The sequence below is a fragment of the Xiphophorus couchianus genome, chromosome 11 (genome assembly GCF_001444195.1).
Source record: "Xiphophorus couchianus chromosome 11, X_couchianus-1.0, whole genome shotgun sequence".
NCBI lineage: Eukaryota > Metazoa > Chordata > Actinopteri > Cyprinodontiformes > Poeciliidae > Xiphophorus > Xiphophorus couchianus.
The window spans coordinates 12,065,638-12,088,769 of record NC_040238.1 but is presented as its reverse complement, the minus strand read 5'-3'; the positions used below and the strand labels follow the sequence as shown (position 1 = coordinate 12,088,769).

The window sequence follows — 23,132 nt, the reverse complement described above, 5'->3', positions numbered from 1 at the left end:
GCTGCTGCTGCTGCTGGGATTTCAGGCATTTAATCTGTTAGTTTATTAATTTCTGGCTCTTTCTGGTGGTTTGGTTTCTTTTCTCACAGAGAAAACCAGAACCAGCTGAGAAAGTTCAGTCATCTCAGAAGTACCGGCTGTAGTTCCTCACAAGAAAGTTTAAGCTGCCAAAACGTTCAGATAAATATTATTCCTGCATGCAAATTATTACCTGACACAAAACGTTGTGAAGTAACAGGACAATAAGCTTCATCAGCTCATTTAATGGCATGAATGTGACAACATGAAACATCAAGTCCTTTTTCAAATCGGACAGAAAAGACGTGCAAAATAAAAAACAAAAGATTTTATAACCTTCAACTGTATATTAAACTGGTGATAGAGGGTTGTAGTCATTTAAGAACAGAGATCATTTGAATTGAAGTTAGCACATTAGCATTAGCTTCTGCTAAATATCATGTTGATGCTGTGATTTAGCATTAGGTTATGCTAAATGCTGTGTTGGTGTAACGTTTCAGCATTAGTGAAACTAATTTTTTAGCAAGCGATGACTGAACTGGAGGATTTAAACATTTATTAATATTTATAAGGAACAGACAAGAAGACTTTGAGTTAATGAGTTACATCAACATTTAATTTCCCTTTGGGATCAATAAAGTATTTCTGAATTTGAACGACTAGAGGATAAATGCCAGTATTCTTTCTCTCCGTTTAGTTTTACAGTAAAATCTGTTTTTAAATTTCCCATAATTCTTTGCTTCCAGCGTTTTCCTTCCTTTCCAAGCTGCACGTTTCATATTGTCCTTCCTCTCAGAACGTTTTGTCCAGTTTCCAGACTCCAAAGAAACAGACACGTCTCCATGTCTCCATGTCTAAATGTCTCCATGTCTAAATGTCTAAATGTCTAAATGTCTCCATGTCTCCATGTCTAAATGTCTCCATGTCTAAATGTCTCCATGTCTAAATGTCTAAATGTCTAAATGTCTCCATGTCTCCATGTCTAAATGTCTAAATGTCTAAATGTCTCCATGTCTCCATGTCTAAATGTCTCCATGTCTAAATGTCTCCATGTCTAAATGTCTCCATGTCTAAATGTCTAAATGTCTAAATGTCTAAATGTCTCCATGTCTAAATGTCTCCATGTCTAAATGTCTAAATGTCTAAATGTCTCCATGTCTAAATGTCTAAATGTCTAAATGTCTCCATGTCTAAATGTCTCCATGTCTAAATGTCTCCATGTCTCCATGTCTAAATGTCTCCATTGTTGCTGCAGTTCTGTTTTTTGCCTCCGGTGTTTCTGTGGGCCGCCTCCGTTATGCTCAGCGCTGGATGAAAGCCCGGCGGTCAGCGGGTGGAGAACATCAAAACTAAACCCCTGAGGCCATCGCTGCGACCGTCACGCTCTGGCGGAGTGTCACAGGAAGTGGCTCCGGTTGGACAGGAAGCAGAATCATTTAGCAGGAGAAAAACTCTGGTTCTGCACAACACAGCAAAACTGACAACAAAACTGAAGCAAAACTGAAGCAAAGGAGCATGAAGAATTAAAATGTTTGATTGTGCAGAAGGTTGAGCTGAGCTCTCTGCTCTAATCTGGATTATTTTCACTTTATTTCCTCTAATCTGTCATTTCCTCATAATTATTTAGATCAGGATAAGAAATAAATCAAAACTGTTTTAATAGATATATGTGTGGACGGTTTTTCCTCCTAAACCACAACACTCTTAATGGAATTCCCGTTTTTGCGACCACAGTTTGTCCTTCCACCAAACTTTCCTTGATCTGTAATCTTTGCCAGCAGTCTTCCCATGATTCAGTTCATAGCACCAAATCAAAATCAGATTTTACTGGATTAATAGAACATTCTGATTTATAACGGAAGAAAATAAAAATAATAAAACTACAAAAATAAAGTTGAAATAATGTGAAATCCTATCATTGTGACTTATCTCGTAATTTCATGACTATTCTCACAATATTGACTTTATTCCCATAGTCCCACTTTATTTTGATAATTTTATAACTTCAGAAAAAATTAGCATCCTTTTATTCTCATCTTATTAGCTTTATTCTCATATTTTGATTCTGTTCTGATAGTTTTATGTTTCTTCTATAATCCTCCATCATCCATTTTCAGTAAATATTTCTTCTCTCCTCCTGTTTCCTGTGTATTATGATAAAATATCTGATCATGTAAGGCTGCTCCGCGGCTCTCAGCGCAGCAAACCGTTTCTGTTTCTGGATTATCTAGATCAGCTCTGGCTGCGTTTTGCTTCCCCTGCCTTTTGCCTCATCACTGTAAAGTTTCTGATGAATCTGTGTTAAAGTCCCGCTGCGTCGTTCTGCCAGGCGGCGCCGCCTCCGACAGGAAGCCATGCTGGACTTCTGCAGAACACTCGATCAGATTCCTGCGGCTTTTGTTGAGCGGAGAGAAGAGAGAAGCTTTTTACCCAGTCAAGCGTGCGTGACCCCCAGATAAGAGACGCAGAGGCAGGAATGGGTTTTCTGAGCAGATTGGGTCGGCGCCGCAGCCCCGTCAGCCAATCAGCTCAGAGATGGAGGCAGCGGCCCGCCAGGCGCCGCCGCCGCTCTGCCTGTAATGGAAATGTGACACGGTGCGCTGAATCCGAACAAACCGGGAGCAGGGAGAGAAGTGTGAACCAAGAAACGCTTTCCGGAGGTTTCACTTCGATATTAAACCAGAAAAAAAAACCTGAGAAACGACGCAGATAAAACATCCTGACACCGAGATTTATCTGCATTTAAAAACATTTAAAGTTCAACTCAGAGAGGTAAAAACCAGAAAGAAGGTTTTGGAGTGGCCTAGTCAAAGGCTTTGCGCAAAGCTGTTCAACCGTCTCAAAACGGTTGAGTAGCAGATCAGACCCACGGCGACGCTAAACCAAACCTAAACACGCTGATTCAGGGAGCGATTACTTTTGAATAATCTTTTTAAAAACGCCTGTTTGTTTTTACTCTGATGATCTTCAGATGAGTTTAATGATCTGAAATGAAAACAGAAACATCATCAATGAAAGCTGTTATTATTATTATTATTATTATTATTATTATTATTAATAGTTTTAATGATTAGAATGATTATTTTATGATTCCACGATTGTGGAAATTCACGCAAAATCAACAAATCCCCATATTTTTTCACACTCACGCGAGGATTATTGCAAGATTTGAGCAAAAATGGTCAAAACAAAATTACGTTTACGCGATGTTAACTCCCACCTGTAGGTGGCAGTATTTCCAACTTCTTCTCCTTCACTGTACCTCAGTCAAGTTACAATTCATGTTTCCAGTCTGTTTTAGTTTTCCTTCATCTTTTTCTTCTACATGTAAATTTTATCAGTGGTTTATTGAGGAAAAAAATATGGCAAAATTTCTTGCAAATATTTTAAAAAGGGCAACAAAAATAAATCAGTGACTTTGATAAGAAAAATCCACCAAAAACAAATGAGCCGTCCACCTATTATTAATGTAATTATAGTGTAAATGGTAAGCAATGCATTTAGAGCTGCACGTTTATTTATTTATTTTATTTCAAACAGACACTAACTAAAAGCAGAAAGAAAAAATGAATAATCATGTGGACTTACATGCAATTTCACAGGATTTGTTCAGAAAGGAGCAGTTAGAAAATATAACATCTTTTGATTTCCACCAGTTTAAACTCTTCAGTTATTCCCACACTGAATGGTGTTTAAACCTCACATTCAATTATTTATCCACATTTAATATTGTCACCCGTCCTATAAAACATAATAAACTAATTACTGAACTCAGATTTCTAAAAGCAGACTGAGAGATTTATTCTCATTCATTTAAAGCACAACAGCAACAAACCTGCATCAAAAGTCTGGTCCTAAAACTGGACGTTTGGGACCAGACTAACCGCTGGATTAGACCAAACCGACTCATGCTGCATTTGCTTCCCGTTGGAAAGCAGGAACGCGTTTCCAGAGGCGGTCTCACCTCGGTCCGTGTCGTACAGGAAGACGAACTTCTTCCAGTCGTAGTGGTCGAGCAGGGAGAGCAGCGCGCGGCGGATGGACGGCCGCAGCTGCAGGGCGAACTGGCTCTCGCCCTCGGTGGGGAAGCTGGGCGTGATGAGGGAGATGTGCAGCGCGCTGCAGAACGACGTCAGCGTGTGCACCGACCGCTTGTCGTACAGGCCGAAGATGGCGAAGACACCGCGGGAATACTGCGAGCAAACTGCGGACAAACACACAACAGGGGGCAGTCAGCAGCGCAGAGGTCAAAGGTCACCGGCCTGGGAGGAGGCCTGGAACACAGAGTCAGAAAATGTAACTTTAAAATGAAATTCAACGTTGAAAATGAGCAGAATTTATGACAGCAAACCGAAGCAGCTGGATTTAATCTTTCACTGAGGCTCATGCACTGTAAAAACACAAAATCACACCAACTATTTTTATCCAGTTTTTACTAGAAATATCTCAGTTCACTCGAAACCAAACAAACTTAAAAGTCACTTTTCAGAAAGAAATGAGTTTAAGTCAGTAATGCCTGACTATTATTATTTCACTTACAATAAGACATTTTTCTCATGTTGTAAGTGATAAAAATCTGCTTATGGAATTAGAACTTTTTCATAAATATTGAGAAAAATGTCTTATTGTAAGTGAAATAATCTGAGAAGGTTTTTATAAATATATATAAAAAAATTATTCACTTAAATACAAGCTAAAGTATCCGGCTGAAACAGTTAATTGTGAGTGGGCCTGTCATGATAACAAATTCATAAATGATCCCAGCAGTTGTCACCACAAACAATAATATTTATCCAGCATATAAAACAAGAGAGACGTGAACTGTTCCTGTCGCTGAAAATACACAAAAATACAGAAAAAATTAAAACCTTAGGGTTTTTTTTTTTTACCTGCAAGAAAGAGCTGCAGAGATATGACTGCTTTTATTTGATTAAAATATTCTGTGATTAGTTTGATTATTTAACAAGTAAAAACAAAAAATGAAATAGTTTTTGGGATTCAAATTGATAATTGCCACAGGCTGTTTATAAAGGAAATAATCTGCAACATTTTCATCAATATTCTCTTCAGCAGCTCTTATGAAAAAATTTCAGTCCCTCCAGGATTCCAAGGAATTGTTTTTGTGGTGTTTTTGTGATTAAAATATCAGATTTTGTGTCGATGATTTAGAAACATTTGGTAGGATTTTTTTCTCATTAAATTTCTTCATACAGAAGAAAAATGGGGAAAAAACAAAAGCTGTCAGGTTGGAGTCAGAAGCTACAACTTGAAATCAAGTAAGGCTGGGACAGCAGAACAGTAGAAAGAACAAACACTGCCCCCTGCAGGTCGGAGTTAGCATCACTTAAATTTTATGTTTTTGACTTTTTTGCAGAAAAATTCACCAAAACTTTTTAAAAAAAATAATTTAAAAAAATAAATCGGGAATTCAATGATCTTGTGTGAAAATCCAGAGAAAGTGACTTTTAAAAGCATTATTTTTTATACCAGACGAATGAACACTGCTGTTAGCATAGAGGTTACATGCTAGAATGAAAGCTAACAGAGCGGTTAGCTTGAGCTCGGTGTTGGAGGCTGATGGTTGAGGCTCGTTCTGATCAAACATTTCCTCTGTGCTGACATGAACAGAAACTGTTTCCTTTGGCCACGCTTTGAGTTAAACAGAAACTTTGATTAGCATAAAGTCAACAGCAGCTCTCATTACAGAGCGGCGCGCCGTGGCGCTAATGGCCTCCTTTCTTCTTCTTCTCCTCCTCGCCGCACGGAACGACAACAGGAAAGAAATAATGAGCCGCCGCTGCCACTCTGAGCAGAAAGAGAAGAGGAAGAGCTCAAGATGTTCCTGAGACAAACATTTCCTCTTCTGTTTGACACGCAGCTAATGCAGACGGAGGCCAGATAAACCCGCTAGCAGCAAACAAGCATTTTCATCTCAGAATATTTAAACTGCGGCTCTGAGAAAACAACAAACATTATCTCCAGAGAAGAAGAACCACTTCAGGAACACCCCAAATAAACTTTAACACGACAAGAAATACAGAAAAAAATGCAAATAAAATCAGACTTTTTATGTTTTATGTCAGGGGGGATCAAAGTGAGGCCAGGGGCCATTAGTGGTCCTTAAAGTTATTTTGTTTGGCCCTGGAATACAAGTCAAGAATAGAAAAAAAACAACTGATGACCCAGAGATGTTTTGGAAAATGTCTGTTTTTCTTTTAATAATGCAAAAGTCCAAAGTCATTTTTCTGTTCTGGGTCTTTAATTTTATGTAGATTTCTTAAAAATGTTTATTATTGTTGAGCAGATTAAACAAACAAAAATAACATTTTTTTTACATCTTTATTTTAATGAATTTTGTCCCCCTCCAATTGTTCTGATTTGCCAGTTTCAACAGAAACATGTAGTATAATATTGGTAATGTAACATATTAATAATCTAAACTAATTCCTAATTTATTTCTTAGCAGAAAATGTTTTTATTGCCTGAAACAGAGATGTTCAATGAAAACTGTCAAATTTAAACAGCAGAACAGCCACAAACTCCATTAAACATCGAAAAATTTGTTTTAATGACATTTTCTTGTTTATTTATTTTATCTGCTCAACAATAATAAAAAAAAAGATCTTTATGAAATCTCTATAAAATTTTAATCCCAGAACATGAAATGGCCTCGGATTGTTGAATTATTAAAAGAAAAGCAAATATTTAAAAATTTTAAAATTGTTTTTACCATTCTTGACTTGCCGAAAAAAATAATTTCAAGGGCCACTAATGGCCCCCGACCCACACTTTGATCACCCCTGACTCTGACAGTCTGCGTGCTCTCTCTCTGGGCTCCGTTGTTAAGGTCTGGATTTGGGGAAGCATCATTTCTCTTAAATCTTCTAATGAAACTTTGAAACTTTCTCCTGTTTTCGTCTCGTTTTATCAGATAAAAACCACTAAAGGAACCAACTGAGGTTAGCATTAATGCTAATCTAATGCAATAATGATTGAATATTGAATAAAAGAGATGAAGAACAGTTCAAAAGTCAGAGTTTCTGTCCATACTGTGTCGAGCCCTGGTTAGAAGTTGGGTCTAGAAATTGGCAGCTAGATGTGTCAGTGAGGAGCCGTTCCAGGCCTCGGTGGCCATGTTGTGTTCACTGATCAATAATTCATATCAGCCATTGATTTGCTGCTGAGTTATGAATCACAGACTCATCTGTGGCTCTCTGCGCCTGTTCAGGATTTTCCAGCTCACTGCTTCTGGTTTAAATCCTGTCGTTTTTTGTTGTTGTTGTTGTTGTTACTGTTTCGGAGACGCTGCGAGTCTGAAAAGTGAATATCTAGACTCAAAACTCCCAACCAAACTGCCGCATAAAGAAACAAATCTGGACGAATATCGTCCTAATTTCATATTTCTGAACTTAAAGAGGATCAAAGCTTCACCGACAGAGAAAAATGTTTCAATATTTTAAAGATTTTACGCGACAGAGAAACACAAAGAGAAGGAAGGAGAAAGAAACCGAGAAATGTTTTTGTTTTTAAATAAAAATCTGCAAAAACAAAGAGATGGCAGCATCATGCTGTGGGACAGGGGAGTGTTTAAGAGTTGATGTGAAGGTGGATGGAAGAAACCTGGCAGCAGACTGTGGTCAAGGTTCAACTCAATAAAGCAGAGTCATGTGTTAGAACGGCCTAGTCAAAGGCCTAAATCCAAACTTAAAAACCTGATGTTTTATGAAGAATGGGAAAAAATGCTCCAGATGTTCACATATGTTTGAGATAAAACCCAGAAAAACTGCAGCCAGAAGTGGATCTACAGAGTTCTGACTCATTTCAGATGAATATAAATGCATGCCGCACCATTCAGATTTTTTGGGGGGAAAAAAACATTTAAAAATTCTAAATTTTCTCCTTCACTTTGACAGGTTCTCATAAATTTCTTAAAATTTGTGTTTGGTTGTTTTAAGCTGCATCAGTAGAAAAATCAAGGTCAGAAAAATACAGAAAACAATAAATTCTTGTTTTTAGTCTGTCAGAGATCTGACTGGTTTTATTTCATCACAATATTCTGCCATGAGCTTGTTGACTTAGCAAGCAAAAATAAATAAAGCCGTCTAAATTCAGACCACCAGAATAAAAACTTTTATCATCCAGTTTTTAGTAGAAGAAAAATTCTAAATCATCAAAATGGAAAGTTTGTTTTAATTTACTATGTGATTAATTGATTTATTGATTATTGCGACAGGCCTCCTTATCACTAGAATGCTGAATACTTTGTGGCCCTCGGGGGAGTTGCAGCGTGCCATTCTTGGCCCCCATATGTTTGGCCCCTCAGGTAGCTGGAGCGATCCGGTAGCGGTGTGCTGGTCTCCCGGCCCGGCCCGGCCCGCTCAGCGGTGACCCTGAAACGGCCTCACACTCTGCTGCACATCCAGGTCAGCGCGCCGCTGCAGCGGGTCGATGAGCGGCACACTAACACAGCAGAAGCCCCACCCCCGCCGTGAGGCCCCGCCCACACCACCATGCTGGATCCATTTATCGAGCCGAGCTGCACAGAACGGACGGCACCGGTTCTGCTGACGGTCGGTTAGGGCTCCGCACGATTCAGATTAAATTCAGGGTCAAAGTTCAGCAGGGGCTGGATTAAATCTGCTGACGTTCAGCGACTCCTTCCGGCTAAATTATCTCACATTAAAACTGAAAGTTTAATTTTACTTCGCTGGGATTTTAGGTGATAAACATGGGGTGGTCAAAGTGTGGCCCGGGGGCCATTTGTGGTCCTTGAATTGATTTTGTTCGGCCCCTGAATACAAATCAACAATGGTAAAACAACGGATGACAACATTTTTTAAAGTTAATGTTTTAGCTGTGAAATAATTTGATGTGTATAAATGATTTTGATGATATTACTGGACAAAATGTAAAGTTTGTTTCTGTTTCTCGCTGAATAGTTTTTTATTTTTGTGTTTTTAAAACACTTTGAACCGCCTTGTAGCTAAAATGTGCTGCAGAAACAAACTTGACTGATTAATTGGCTTATTGAACAATCTGAAGCCCTGTTTGTGTTTCAGTGACAAAGTGTATCGCTTTAGCGTTAGGACAGCTACTGCTTTAGCCAGCGGTCTCCAGCATATTGGATGAAGTTGAATCATTTTCAATGAACCAGTCAAAGTCTGAGGAAACGTCTTCAGAAACGCAGCAGGTCTGCCGACGCAGACGACGACGTCGGCCATCTTGGAGGAAACGCAGCAGGAGATCAGAGCTGCTGTGCAACATTTTCACAATGTGCAGAAAATCCATCAACATCAAATTAAATCTGAGAAACGGAATAAGAGCAGCTCTAATTTCCTGCAGCAGAAGATCATGAACACGTATGAAGAAATCAGAGTCGCAGTGTTAAGCGTCTCATAAGCATGTTTGACAGAAACACGCCTGCTTCCTGCAGCCACACGGTTAAACCTGTCACCTTACAGTACTCTGCTGCCTCCTCTCATTCCCCAGTGTGTGTGTGTGTGTGTGTGTGTGTCAGAGTGAATAAGGCTCTCATGCCCTGTGCTTCTGTGCAGTCGGGTGGAAGCTGAGCATTTGTGCGCAGGAAACCCACAAACGTGCAGCAGGAGGGACAGAGAGACGTCACATCATGCTTGCTGTCGTCACACAGCGCAGCGCCGCATTCTGTCTGCTTCACTTGGTCTCCCATCATGCCCCGGGAGGAAGGAGAGATGCTCCACTCCTCATCCTGATCCTGTTCTCCAGCAGCCCGTCACAAAGATCAGAGTCTTGGGGCTGAACGCTGGAAGGATGAGAGGAGAAATTCATCCTGATGTGATCTGAGCCTGAAAGGAAGAAACTCCTTAAAACTATTTACCACAATACAGTGGTGGTGTAGCGATTTAGCATTAGCTTCCTCCAAATAACATATTGGTGTAGCTCTTTAGCATTAGCTTCCTCTAAATAACATGTTGGTGTAGCGCTTTAGCATTAGCTTCCTCTAAATAACATGTTTGTGTAGCGCTTTAGCATTAGCTTCCTCTAAATAACATGTTGGTGTAGCGCTTTAGCATTAGCTTCCTCTAAATAACATGTTGGTGTAGCGCTTTAGCTTTAGCTTCCTCCAAATAACATATTGGTGTAGCTCTTTAGCATTAGCTTCCTCTAAATAACATGTTGGTGTAGCGCTTTAGCATTAGCTTCCTCTAAATAACATGTTGGTGTAGCGCTTTAGCATTAGCTTCCTCTAAATAACATGTTGGTGTAGCGCTTTAGCATTAGCTTCCTCTAAATAACATGTTGGTGTAGCGATTTAGCATTAGCTTCCTCCAAATAACATATTGGTGTAGCTCTTTAGCATTAGCTTCCTCTAAATAACATGTTGGTGTAGCGCTTTAGCATTAGCTTCCTCTAAATAACATGTTTGTGTAGCGCTTTAGCATTAGCTTCCTCTAAATAACATGTTGGTGTAGCGCTTTAGCATTAGCTTCCTCTAAATAACATGTTGGTGTAGCGCTTTAGCTTTAGCTTCCTCCAAATAACATATTGGTGTAGCTCTTTAGCATTAGCTTCCTCTAAATAACATGTTGGTGTAGCGCTTTAGCATTAGCTTCCTCTAAATAACATGTTGGTGTAGCGCTTTAGCATTAGCTTCCTCTAAATAACATGTTGGTGTAGCGCTTTAGCTTTAGCTTCCTCCAAATAACATATTGGTGTAGCTCTTTAGCATTAGCTTCCTCTAAATAACATGTTGGTGTAGCTCTTTAGCATTAGCTTCCTCTAAATAACATGTTGGTGTAGCGCTTTAGCATTAGCTTCCTCTAAATAACATGTTGGTGTAGCGCTTTAGCTTTAGCTTCCTCTAAATAACATGTTGGTGTAGCGCTTTAGCATTAGCTTTCTCTAAATAACATGTCGGTGTAGCGCTTTAGCATTAGCTTCCTCTAAATAACACGTTGTTGTAGCGCTTTAGCATTAGCTTCCTCTAAATAACACGTTGGTGTATCGCTTTAGCGTTAGCTTCTGCTAATACAGTGTTGGTGTCGTATTTAATGATGTCTCCTTACACCAATGCAGCTGAATGTGGACATTTAAATACCTAGATTTTAAAGAGCTACATTTTCATGTGTCATTGTAATGTTACGGTTGAAACTGAGCTCCAAACATCTGCATCAATTTTCCAGATTTTTGTTTAGATCCTGGCGTGAAGCTGTTCTCCAGAAGCTGAAGGATTTGACTGGGAGAATAATTCAGCCTGCGGACTTTAACTTTATGATCCCTCTGTGCAGGAATCCGTAAACGCAGCAGCGTGGCTGTAACTCTGAAGCTGAAGCAGGTCAGGAACTCTACGGCTTTCACACTCGTGGCGACAGGTGAATAAAATCTACTCTGACTCTTAAAAACAACAACAAAAAGCTTCAAACGAGGTTCAGCAGCAGACGTCCTCGGGGGATTCAGCAGAGGGCACCGAATGCTTCTGAGTGTGAATATTTTAAGTGGCGCCACTGAGGGGTGAGTGAACTAAACTCCTTTTAATGCTTTATCACTTAGCATCCATAAAACATGAGGAACCAGGAGGGAACGCAGACAGAGATCAGTCAAATAAAAAGCTTTTACAGTCACCTGTAGAGAATGATAATTTGGGATCTAAACGCTGAGTCATCTCCAGGATGAAGCTCCAAATGAGCTGTGAAGACACCAAATTATCTTCAGGTACAATTAAACTTTTTCGTTTGGTGAAAAGAATAAAAAGGCAAGTTTTTTAAGTACAAATCTGTTAAGATTTGATGGAATTCACAAACGGAGCTAACACTGTGTTTCATTTGGACGGCGGTTGGCACACTTCCGCTAACATGCTAATGGCAGAGCTAATTTGTAGCTCAGCGCTTCAGCATTTTTTGCTAACTCTGAAAATGATTAGCGCACTTAGCTTCCACTAGATTAATCTTTCCAGGCCGATTCTAAAGTACTAAGTTAGTTAGCGCAGTACAACTTGGTTATTCATCCTAATGTAATAAAATTAAACAAAACAAAAAATCAGATTCCAGCAGAAACGTGGAACATCAGAACCTGACTTCTTCTGGCTTTCTTCTCCCAACTGAAAACTATGAATCATTTTCTGTCCACGTCACATTAAACTCACATAAAACATTAACTGAAAAACTCTGAAGTTTATTATAATGTGACAAAATGTGAGGAAACTCTTTTGCTGCTTTTCATAAATTAACCTCCAATCGTCTCCTTGTCTCCATATTTGCTGCTTTTTCAGCAGAACTGCCTCCAGCTCTGTCTCACACAGATCCGGTCGCCCCACACACACAAACACCCCCCCACGCACACACACAGTGGGACATGTGTGAATCCCAGGTGGAAACATGTCAGCAGTAAAACCCATAAGCTGCGGTGCGGCTCCCAGTTTTGACAGACGCTGGTGACTTGGTGATGCCGATGCATCGTTTTCCTCATAAAGACATCAAACATGTCACCAAACGGATGCTGTACGGTGGCGGCCATTTTCAAACTCTGGATCTGGACCAGTCGCCAAGTCAGGCCCAGACTTCTATTGTCACTGTTCATAATAATAATAGTTCATGATGCAAGAGGAAAACTCGTCTTTATTTAGCCCAAACGTAAATTAAATGTCGTAACCGGATGGTATTGCTCCAGCAGCAGTCAGTATTCCAACAATTTTGTACAGGCCTCTGATTGAAGACTGCTGCTGCGCGACAGTCTCATGCTAACATGCTAACAGTTCAACTTCAGCTCAATATAAAACATGAGGAGAGACGCTGGAGTAGGGGAGATAATGGACGGAAGAGATGGACTTAACTTCCTCCTTCTCTCTCTGCTCTTTGGTTCTCGTTGTCATAGTTACGGATCATAACAAATGTCCAAAAGCAAAAAATGTGAGCAATAAAGAGTGCTTCAAGCGGAACAGCATCCAGAACCAGAGGCAATAACGGTCCAAACACACAATAATTCGACCTGAAATATTGGAACTGAGCTAACAGAGCTGCTCTCTAAGCTCCTCCCCTTTCCAAAGATCCTCAGTGGACTGAGATGTGCTTCCTGAAGACTTCTTGAAATTTCAAGTGCAAAATGAGAGGCGGACTTCTAGGAGAGTCACGAACTAACGCCCAGGTGAAAGCATAACTGACAAAACCAAAATGCATCAAAGTGGGCGGAGCCAAGATGGACTGAGGGGCGTGGCCAAGTGAGCGGAGGAAGTTCAGCACTTTGTCGCTTTATTTAACAACTTTTCAGATCCTCCGGGGACTTTTTAATTTAAAAAGCAACTCGCCACAAATCTAGATACTTTTTCTGTTATTGGAGGTTTTATGGCAACATGTGAAGAAGAAACAGTTTAAAACATCAGGAATTTTCATGCAAAATATTACATAAACCAACAGGTTCTTGTATTTCCTCAGGTTATTAGACTTCGGTTTGATCTGAAACATGCAGGCAGGAGAAATCTGGATCCTGTATGAGGACTTTTGGACCTGGTTCTCAAAGGGTTAATTAAAAATGAATTTTATTTAAATGTTTCCGTTGTTTAAACCCAGAAAATGAGCCTGACGTTCCTGAAGACGATGAGACATTTCTGGAAGAGGGACAACAGTTTCTGTTCAGGACCGGTTTGTGATTTATTGTTCTGGTTCCAGTTGCCTGAGGTTCTGCTCCAGCAGTAACTCGTCCTGTTTTACAGTCATCAGCTTTATAAACGGGGTTTATAAACGGCGTTTAGTCCAGCTGACGCCAACACCCAGCTGGAGGCCAGAACCATAAAGAACCGGATCATAAAACCAGAACCAGAACTCTCCAAACGGCTCAGCGGCTCCCAGACAGAACCAGAGATCCAGAAGCAGAAGATCAGCAGGCGGTTCTGGTCGTTTGGACCAGAGTATTTAGACGGTGCTGAGATGCTGCACTGGCAAAAATCTAAATCTTACCAAATATTTTCAGTTTAGTTTCCAATGCAAACGTCTTAGTTCACCTGAAATAAGACAAAACTAACCGACAAGAAACTTTAAGTCAGTAAATTCTGGTTCTACTGGCACATTATTTCACTTGTGACATGATATTTTTCCTGTATTATAAATCAAATAATCTGCCAGTGGAACTAATATTTTCTCATTTAAAAAAAAGTGTTTTTTTGACACTTTTGTTTTAAATGTCAAAATGTAAATTTGAAATTTAAAATTTACATTTAAAATATTTTTGTTATTCCAATTGGGTTTCTACTGTTTCTAAAAATGAGATCACTTAAAAAAAAACACCCAGCTGTTTTTCTACAATAAGCTATTGTCTCTTTGGTGTCTGGAAAATGAGTCATTAAAATACATCTAGATTGTTAACTCATATTCCACAGTGTGCTGTTACCTAGCAACCCCAGCAGAGTTCCTCCCCGTTACCTAGCAACCTAAGCTGAGCTCCAGTATGTTTGTTCAGCTGGTTTTACCGCTGTATGCACTGTACAATGGCTGCTGTTACTGACTCGCCACCAGGAAACCTCTTGCTGGATTCTTATTGGTTGTGCAGGAGGCTCCACTAATGCTGTTCAAAGATGTACAGTTGTATAATTGCATATCTCTGTGTTGCCTTTTTGATATGCGAGTTGGGGGCGTGTCCAACAGCAGCTTATTTAGATTTAAAGTGACAGAGGCCCTAAAGCAGCTGATTCTGAAAGAAGACTGAAATCTCATTATCTAAGAAAAATTCTGTCTAAAAAACTGTAGAAACATGTTCTGTATGCTTTGCTAACTTGTTCAAGGAAACATGATAGGTTACAGGTCACCTGTAACCTGACAGGTTATTTTATTTTGAGTGAAATTAGATATTTGTAGAAACGAGACAGAAATGCTTGGTAGATGTTGTTTTTGTGTCGTGTCCCTCTGTGTCCTGACCCGGTTCATCGTCCTGTCAGTCTCCTCCCAGACCCAGAGTGAGTGATGATTCCCCTCCAGGCCACTATGATCACTCCTGTCTCTGGCTGCTGCTCTGAGTGGATGACCGGTTTGGGACGGCCTGACCCGGTCCGGTCCGGTTGGGTCCAGCTCTGAGGGTGAGCAGTTCTGACAGCGTTGGCTGAAAACGGACTGCTATCCTCAGAGCGAGCGGCTCGGTTAGCGAGGCGGCCGGCGCTCTGCTCGGTATGTTCCCCTGATCAGAACCGCGTCCTGTCAGGGAGGAGGCTCCGCTGGGGCCCGGGGCCCGGAGCCGACAGCAAACCAGCAGCCACCTGACCCGGCATCGTGGTGCAGCTCTGCCTCCGGCCCACACTGTGCTCTCTGAGTCAGAAACCATTAGCTTACATGCTAGCACTGCCCATCCCCCACCAGCAAATACAGAGAGAAAAATCAGCCTTCATGACATCAAGACATTATTTATCCTGCAAACCCCCCCCCCCCCCCCCCACCCCCCCAAAAAACACAAGCTCTTTACTTCCTGTCTGATATTAAAGGTGACCTGTTACGGTTTCTTGAAAAACATGTTTCTACATTTGTTACACAGAATCATTCTTAGACAACCTCTGCTCAGTTTCTTCTTATGTTTAGCTCCTTTAAGGCCTGTGTCACTTTAAATCCTAATAAGTTCCTGCTGGCCGCACCCCCCAACTCAAAGTTTATACTTACACATGAAAATGATTGCAAACAGATGCACAATAATATCTGTACCACATCTACTTTGAAAAGTAGACGTGGCACCTCTAACAATGCATCACAAGGTTTCTGGATGTCAAGTCGAAAACAAAACACTTCTCTTTTCCAGCAGCCATTGTACAGCGCATACAGTGGAAAAACCCGCTGACCAAATGTGTAGGAGCTCAGCTTGGGTTGCTAGGTAACAGACGGAACTTTGCTGGAGTTGCTAGGTAACGGTGCAGTGACTCAGCATTCTACAGGCTTTTGAACAGCTCATTTTCCAGACACAAAAAAATATTAACTTATTGCCAAAAAAACGCTTTTGTGAGTGAATGGCCTGTTTTTTTTTTTAAAGGAGTAGAAACTCAGATGGAAGCACAAAAACATGCAAAATGTGAATTTTGCACAATTCGTCCCCTTCGTGGCTGTTTTACCTCCTGATAGTCCGGCAGATCCGGTTCCGTTAGAACTAAAACTGCAGCTGTTGCGGTTCTTTCTCTCTGCTCTGCGTCAAACCAGGAAACTTAACCAAATAAATCAAGTTTTACCTGCAAATCTTTAGTTCAGCTTACAAAGCTGCTGACTCATCATTTCAATTTTAGGTCTAATTCCTTTTCATTTATTTTATTTTTTTATTTCTCCCCTCCAGGGAGAAATAAAAAAAAAAATAGTGTCTAGTGTCCCTTATACGAAAGTAGTAGTAGTAGTAGGGGGAAGACATGTGGTAAATATCGTTGGTCCGGGAATCGAACCCGCAACGGCCGCGTCGAGGACTCAAGTTCTACAAATGTGGGTCGTGCTAACCCCTAAACCACCACAGCACACCCCATTTATTTTACTTTTAAATGTGACCAGCTTTAAGACTCGAGGAAAAAACTGATATTTATTGCTGTTGCATGTTTTTGTGTTGTGTTTGCCTCCAGAGTTGGTGTTTAAGTATCATCAGTAGTTTCTTCCAAATACACATAACTACCGAGTCATATTCTCAAACTTCCTGTCAAAAACAGAAACAATGAACTATAGCTTGTTTACGTTAGCTCCAGCTAACAGGCTAAGCTAGTTTTCTGGGGGAAAATCCTGAATTATGGAGCAGATATCAATGTTTCTATAGTTTCAACCAATAATGATATTAAAATGCTTTGTTAGTTTCGTTATAAGTTTGGGGGGGGATTTAAAACCAGGGGCTGCACAGTGGCGCAGTTGGTAGCACTGTTGCCTTGCAGCAAGAAGGTCCTGGGTTTGATTCCCGGCCGGGGTCTTTCTGCATGGAGTTTGCATGTTCTCCCTGTGCATGGTGGGTTCTCTCTGGGTTCTCCGGCTTCCTCCCACAGTCCAAAAACATGACTGTCATGTTAATTGGTCTCTCTAAATTCTCCCTAGGTGTGAGTGTGTGTGTGTGAATGGTTGTTTGTCCTGTATGTCTCTGTGTTGCCCTGCGACAGACTGGCGACCTGTCCAGGGTGAACCCCGCCTCTCGCCCGGAACGTAGCTGGAGATGGGCACCAGCAACCCTCCCAACTCCATTAGGGACAAGGGTGAACAGAAAATGGATGGATGGCTGGATGGATTTAAAACCAGGTTCTTGTGCAGAAAGCAACAAAATGAAGGAGTTTCTACAGGAACCGGTGAATAGAAGTTTTAAATATCAGGCAGTGAAAACCTGCTGGAAGTTGATAAAGTGTTGAGATGTTGATGTTTCCCCGGCTGCTCGTCTGGGTTACTAACAGGTCAGAACTTGGCGACGGGTCAAAACCTGACCCAAACGGGCCTGACGTGGTGGAGGCGACGTTCCCGGCTGCGCCGCTGCACCGTACACTGCAGAGATCCCGGATATTTTTAGAAACAGCTGAAAGCGTCTCAGAAGCTCAGACAGGCAGAAGATATCAAAGGGCATGCGATGTTTAGAGTTCCCTGGCACAGAAACGCGTGGGGGAGGGGCGACGGGATATTTACAACCTAAAGGTGAGAACCCGGCCGGGTTCCCAGGAAACGCCAGGAGGAACTCCTGATGGAGGAGAAGCAGATCTGCTACCCCCTCTAACAGAAAGCTACGCTACAAAACGACAAGATCAAACCAATCCAGGGACAAGGTCGTCATTTCCGTGGCAACCGCAGCCTGGGCGCCCCCCGCTGCAGGGCGCCAAACAAAAGACGCCTTCGTTTACCGTTTGTGAGTCAGCTTCAGCCAAAAAAAACAAAAGGTTCAAGAACAATATGAGAATACAGTCCTCTGCATTCAGCTACACAGTAAATTAATTTATAAATAAATCTAAAAATGTATCCATATATCGACAAATATATAAATACACTTGTGGATAAATTAATTTATACATAAATACATACATTTATAAATAAATATAACTAGATAAATATATAATTACATTTTGTAGAGGTAAATAAATGGATAAATAGTTATGGATAAAAATATTTGTAAATGAACATGTAAATTTATAAATAAATTATAAATAAATTGTTGGTGGTGGTTAGGCTTTGTGGATCTGCAGACAATTTATCAACATATAAACCAATAAAAAGCTACAAGAAGTTCACATCAACTAAAATGAACTGTATTCAGAAATTAATTTCAAAACAAGTTAACTGAACAATGAAGTGAGAATATTCCCCAGTACAGATTCAGTTTCCATGAACTGAATCCTGACAATGAAATCCATGAAACCAACATGATTCAGAAACACTTTAGAGTCAAAACATGAAAACATCTCCTTTAAGACATTGAAGGAAACAGCAGCAGCAGCAGAAGAAGAAGTAGTGACTGAGTGATGGCGCCTCCATTAAACCCAACCTGGAACCAGACGGGCGGGTTAATGAGCAGAGAGTCGGGCTGAAACATGGAGCCTCGCGCTGGGAACCAACTGGGAGCGCCGAGAGGCTCCTCTGGGATCCTGAGTGTCTGTGTGTGTGTAAGGATTTACAGTAAGTGGTGTTTGCAGAAGAGAACCAAACACTGGAGGAAAAAGCTGCATCAGTGGCAAACTCCATCAGGATGCAGGGAGAACTGGGAACACTCACAGATAGACGGTTCCCCAGTCCTCCCAGTTTTCCCAATGTTTCCAGTCCTCCCAGTTCCCCCAATACTCCCAGTGTTCCCATCCTGGTCGGTCCAGAGATCCTGCTGGCAGCCATGCAGTGTCCACGTCTCTAACCATTATCATTAAAGCTCATCCAGTAAATATCCCAGACCCAGTTTGTTGTTTCTCACTTCACCATGAAGATCGTAGCCAATCACAAGTCGACTTCTGAAATACCTGGCTCTAACCAATCACACACCGGCTTCATCAGAATCTGTCCTGGTTTACAGTAGAAAATGGGTCCAAAGGGAACCAGAACCACAATGAATAAGAACAAAGAGAAATAAAATGTATTTTAATAATAATAAGCTTTGAAGGACTGAGCCATAAAGATGAGAAATGGACCGGGTCAACGACTGGGGATCTGGATCTGTTTCAGTCCTACAGGCTACCAGCACACTCAAAACTGAAAATCCTGTCTCTTTATGGTCAGTGAACGCACCGCACTGAGAAAACAGTCAAACATTAACAGCAATAATTTGAGTTCATAGAGCCTGCCATAAGAACAAGTCATTTTCACCATGGTATTAATTCATTTATAAATATCTCACAATCTGTATTGATATGTTGGAAAGTGGTAAAAAACCCCAACAGAAATAAATCCAAAAACTAATCGATTAATTTCTAATAAAAGTCAGGTAAACTCCACTGGGCCAGATGTGTTTTGGGCAGATTAAACTAACATGCAGCTTTCCAGCCATAAAACCTCCAGATGAAAAGGAAGGAAAACACTGTGAAGTAAAGAGGAGGTTCTGTGATGCTGTGGGCCTGATTCTCTACCAAAGGCCCTGGAACGTCAGCAGCCTGAGGATGGGCCGCCGTTTGGACTGTTGGCACGAAAACGGCGTAAGTAACGTCAACAATACTTCAGCAGAGACAGGAAGTGACCTAAAGCCTGAACAATCTACAGGAAGTGACCTTCCTGTAGATCAGGGTCTCAACCTCCAGTCCTCGAGGGCCGCAGTCCTGCAACTTTTAGATGTGCCTCTGCTGCGCCACACCTGAATGGAATAATTAGGTCATTAAGGCTCTGAGAACTGATCTACACAAGGAGGAGGTAATTAAGCCATTTCATTCCAGTGTTTTGTACCTGTGGCACATCTAAAAACTGTAGGTCTGCGGTGCTCGAGGCCTGGAGTTTGAGACCCTTCCTGTAGATGGAAGGTCACTTCCAGCTACAGCCTGAACAATCTACAGGAAGTGACCTAAAACCTGGTCCATCTACAGGAAGTGACCTAAAGCCTGAACCATCTACAGGAAGTGACCTAAAAAATGGACCATCTACAGGAAGTGACCTAAAGCCTGGACCATCTACAGGAAGTGACCTAAAGCCTGAACCATCTACAGGAAGTGACCTAAAGCCTGGACCATCTACAGGAAGTGACCTAAAGCCTGGACCATCCACAGGAAGTGACCTAAAGCCTGGACCATCTACAGGAAGTGACCTAAAGCCTGGACCATCCACAGGAAGTGACCTAAAGCCTGGACCATCTACAGCACAGGTCTCAAACTCCAGGCCTCGAGGGCCGCTGTCCTGCAGTTTTTAGATGTGCCACAAGTACAAAACACTGGAATGAAATTGCTTAATTACCTCAATCTTGTGTAGATCAGTTCTCCAGAGCCTTAATGACCTAATTATTCTGTTCAGGTGTGGTGCAGCAGAGGCACATCTAAAAGTTGCAGGACTGCGGCCCTTGAGGACTGGAGTTCGACACCCCTGATCTACAGGAAGTGACCTAAAAAATGGACCATCTACAGGAAGTGACCTAAAGCCTGGACCATCTACAGGAAGTGACCTAAAGCCTGGACCATCCACAGGAAGTGACCTAAAGCCTGGACCATCCACAGGAAGTGACCTAAAGCCTGGACCATCTACAGGAAGTGACCTAAAAAATGGACCATCTACAGGAAGTGACCTAAAAAATGGACCATCTACAGGAAGTGACCTAAAAAATGGACCATCTACAGGGAGTGATCTAAAACCTGGACCATCCACAGGAAGTGACCTAAAGCCTGGACCATCCACAGGAAGTGACCTAAAACCTGGACCATCCACAGGAAGTGACCTAAAACCTGGACCATCTACAGGAAGTGACCTAAAACCTGGACCATCTACAGGAAGTGACCTAAAGCCTGGACCATCTACAGGAAGTGACCTAAAGCCTGGACCATCTACAGGAAGTGACCTAAAGCCTGGACCATCTACAGCACAGGTCTCAAACTCCAGGCCTCGAGGGCCGCTGTCCTGCAGTTTTTAGATGTGCCACAAGTACAAAACACTGGAATGAAATTGCTTAATTACCTCAATCTTGTGTAGATCAGTTCTCCAGAGCCTTAATGACCTAATTATTCTGTTCAGGTGTGGTGCAGCAGAGGCACATCTAAAAGTTGCAGGACTGCGGCCCTTGAGGACTGGAGTTCGACACCCCTGATCTACAGGAAGTGACCTAAAAAATGGACCATCTACAGGAAGTGACCTAAAGCCTGGACCATCTACAGGAAGTGACCTAAAGCCTGGACCATCCACAGGAAGTGACCTAAAGCCTGGACCATCCACAGGAAGTGACCTAAAGCCTGGACCATCTACAGGAAGTGACCTAAAAAATGGACCATCTACAGGAAGTGACCTAAAAAATGGACCATCTACAGGAAGTGACCTAAAAAATGGACCATCTACAGGGAGTGATCTAAAACCTGGACCATCCACAGGAAGTGACCTAAAGCCTGGACCATCCACAGGAAGTGACCTAAAACCTGGACCATCTACAGGAAGTGACCTAAAACCTGGACCATCTACAGGAAGTGACCTAAAACCTGGACCATCTACAGGAAGTGACCTAAAGACTGGACCATCTACAGGAAGTGACCTAAAGCCTGGACCATCTACAGGAAGTGACCTAAAGCCTGCACCATCTACAGCACAGGTCTCAAACTCCAGGCCTCGAGGGCCGCTGTCCTGCAGTTTTTAGATGTGCCACAAGTACAAAACACTGGAATGAAATTGCTTAATTACCTCCATCTTGTGTAGATCAGTTCTCCAGAGTCTTAATGACCTAATTATTCTATTCAGGTGTGGTGCAGCAGAGGCACATCTAAAAGTTGCAGGACTGCGGCCCTTGAGGACTGGAGTTTGACACCTGTGATCTACAGGAAGTGACCTAAAACCTGGACCATCTACAGGAAGTGACCTAAAGCCTGGACCATCTACAGGAAGTGACCTAAAACCTGGACCATCTACAGGAAGTGACCTAAAGCCTGGACCATCTACAGGAAGTGACCTAAAGCCTGGACCATCCACAGGAAGCTACAGGAGCTTAAAGGGATAAATCTGATGAAACGTTCCTCCAGCTGCTCCTCATATCGTCTCTCTGAAAATGATTGGACGGCTGGAGCGCCCTCTGGTCTCCTTCCTCCTCCTCCTGCTGCAGAGCATCAATAGAGCGGCTGTGAATTGTTTCAGCCCGTCTGTTTAATTGCTTCTGTCGTTCAGGACGGCTCCACACAAAGCCACCGCTGCGCAGCAGCAAGCGCCGCTGTGAGACCCAACCCCGGTGCTGGACCGACACCAGAAACCCAGTCAGTTCATTTCAGGGTCTGTAATTAATTCATCATATTTCTATCCATAAAATAAGCAACATAAATTGTTGAATAAGTAGACATATGAGCTTGTTTTAAACGTATTTAGATTATTGAACCGTCTGGTGCAAAGTATTCTACCTACACTCATAAGAAATGAGAATTCATTCATTCTGATTTTGAAAATTGACAACCTTTAAGCAGGTATTAAACATAACATTTCATAAGGCCACGGTTCTGTATTAAACTGTTTTTCCATTACTCTGACATAATCACATCAATATTAATATTCACATTTAAATGGTTTTACTGGCTGTAAGCAGAAAATCAGTGTAAATAACAGAAATAAAAGCCTTTCAACTTCGATCTGGTGTAATTCATCAGTATGGATTTCCTGGAACAAACGGGCTTTTAAATAATGTGCCAGTTTATTAAATGTTTCTGTGTTTATCTTCCCAGAGTTTCTCTGATCGTTCCTGGATCTCCTTCAGCTCTGCGTCTCCCTCTGCGGTTCAGACACCAGCATCTTTATCGGGGTGAGCCTGGAGGCCAGCGGACTTCTTCTCCTCTGGATAAATCTCCATCTGAGGTGGACAGCGGCGACTCTGACCTCATTACTGCTGCTAAGCGGCGTTAGCTTCGCCGTTAGAACTCAGGATTTATCAGCCTCAACCTCCAGCTGCATTCCTGCCTCTGCAGGCGCAGGAAGAGCTACAGCAGCGAAGCTTTCAGTGCAGCCGTCGGCTCTAAGGGATATAAAACCTTCCAGTAGAAGAGAAGGTCTTCATCAACCATGTCTGGAACGTGGGTTCAAATCAGATATCAATAA

General features: G+C 41.8%; 1 protein-coding gene across 4 annotated transcripts in view; it reads right to left on the bottom strand.

Annotated features, from left to right (window-relative positions):
• The window catches only part of gria4b (glutamate receptor, ionotropic, AMPA 4b), a 92,989-nt gene that overhangs the window by 48,469 nt on the left and 21,388 nt on the right, over nt 1–23,132 (bottom strand). For all 4 annotated transcript variants that reach the window (XM_028031380.1, XM_028031379.1, XM_028031378.1 and 1 more), the window contains exon 3: nt 3,983–4,222. In XM_028031380.1, the coding sequence (XP_027887181.1) occupies nt 3,983–4,222 (240 nt within the window). The remainder of the gene's footprint in view (nt 1–3,982; nt 4,223–23,132) is intronic.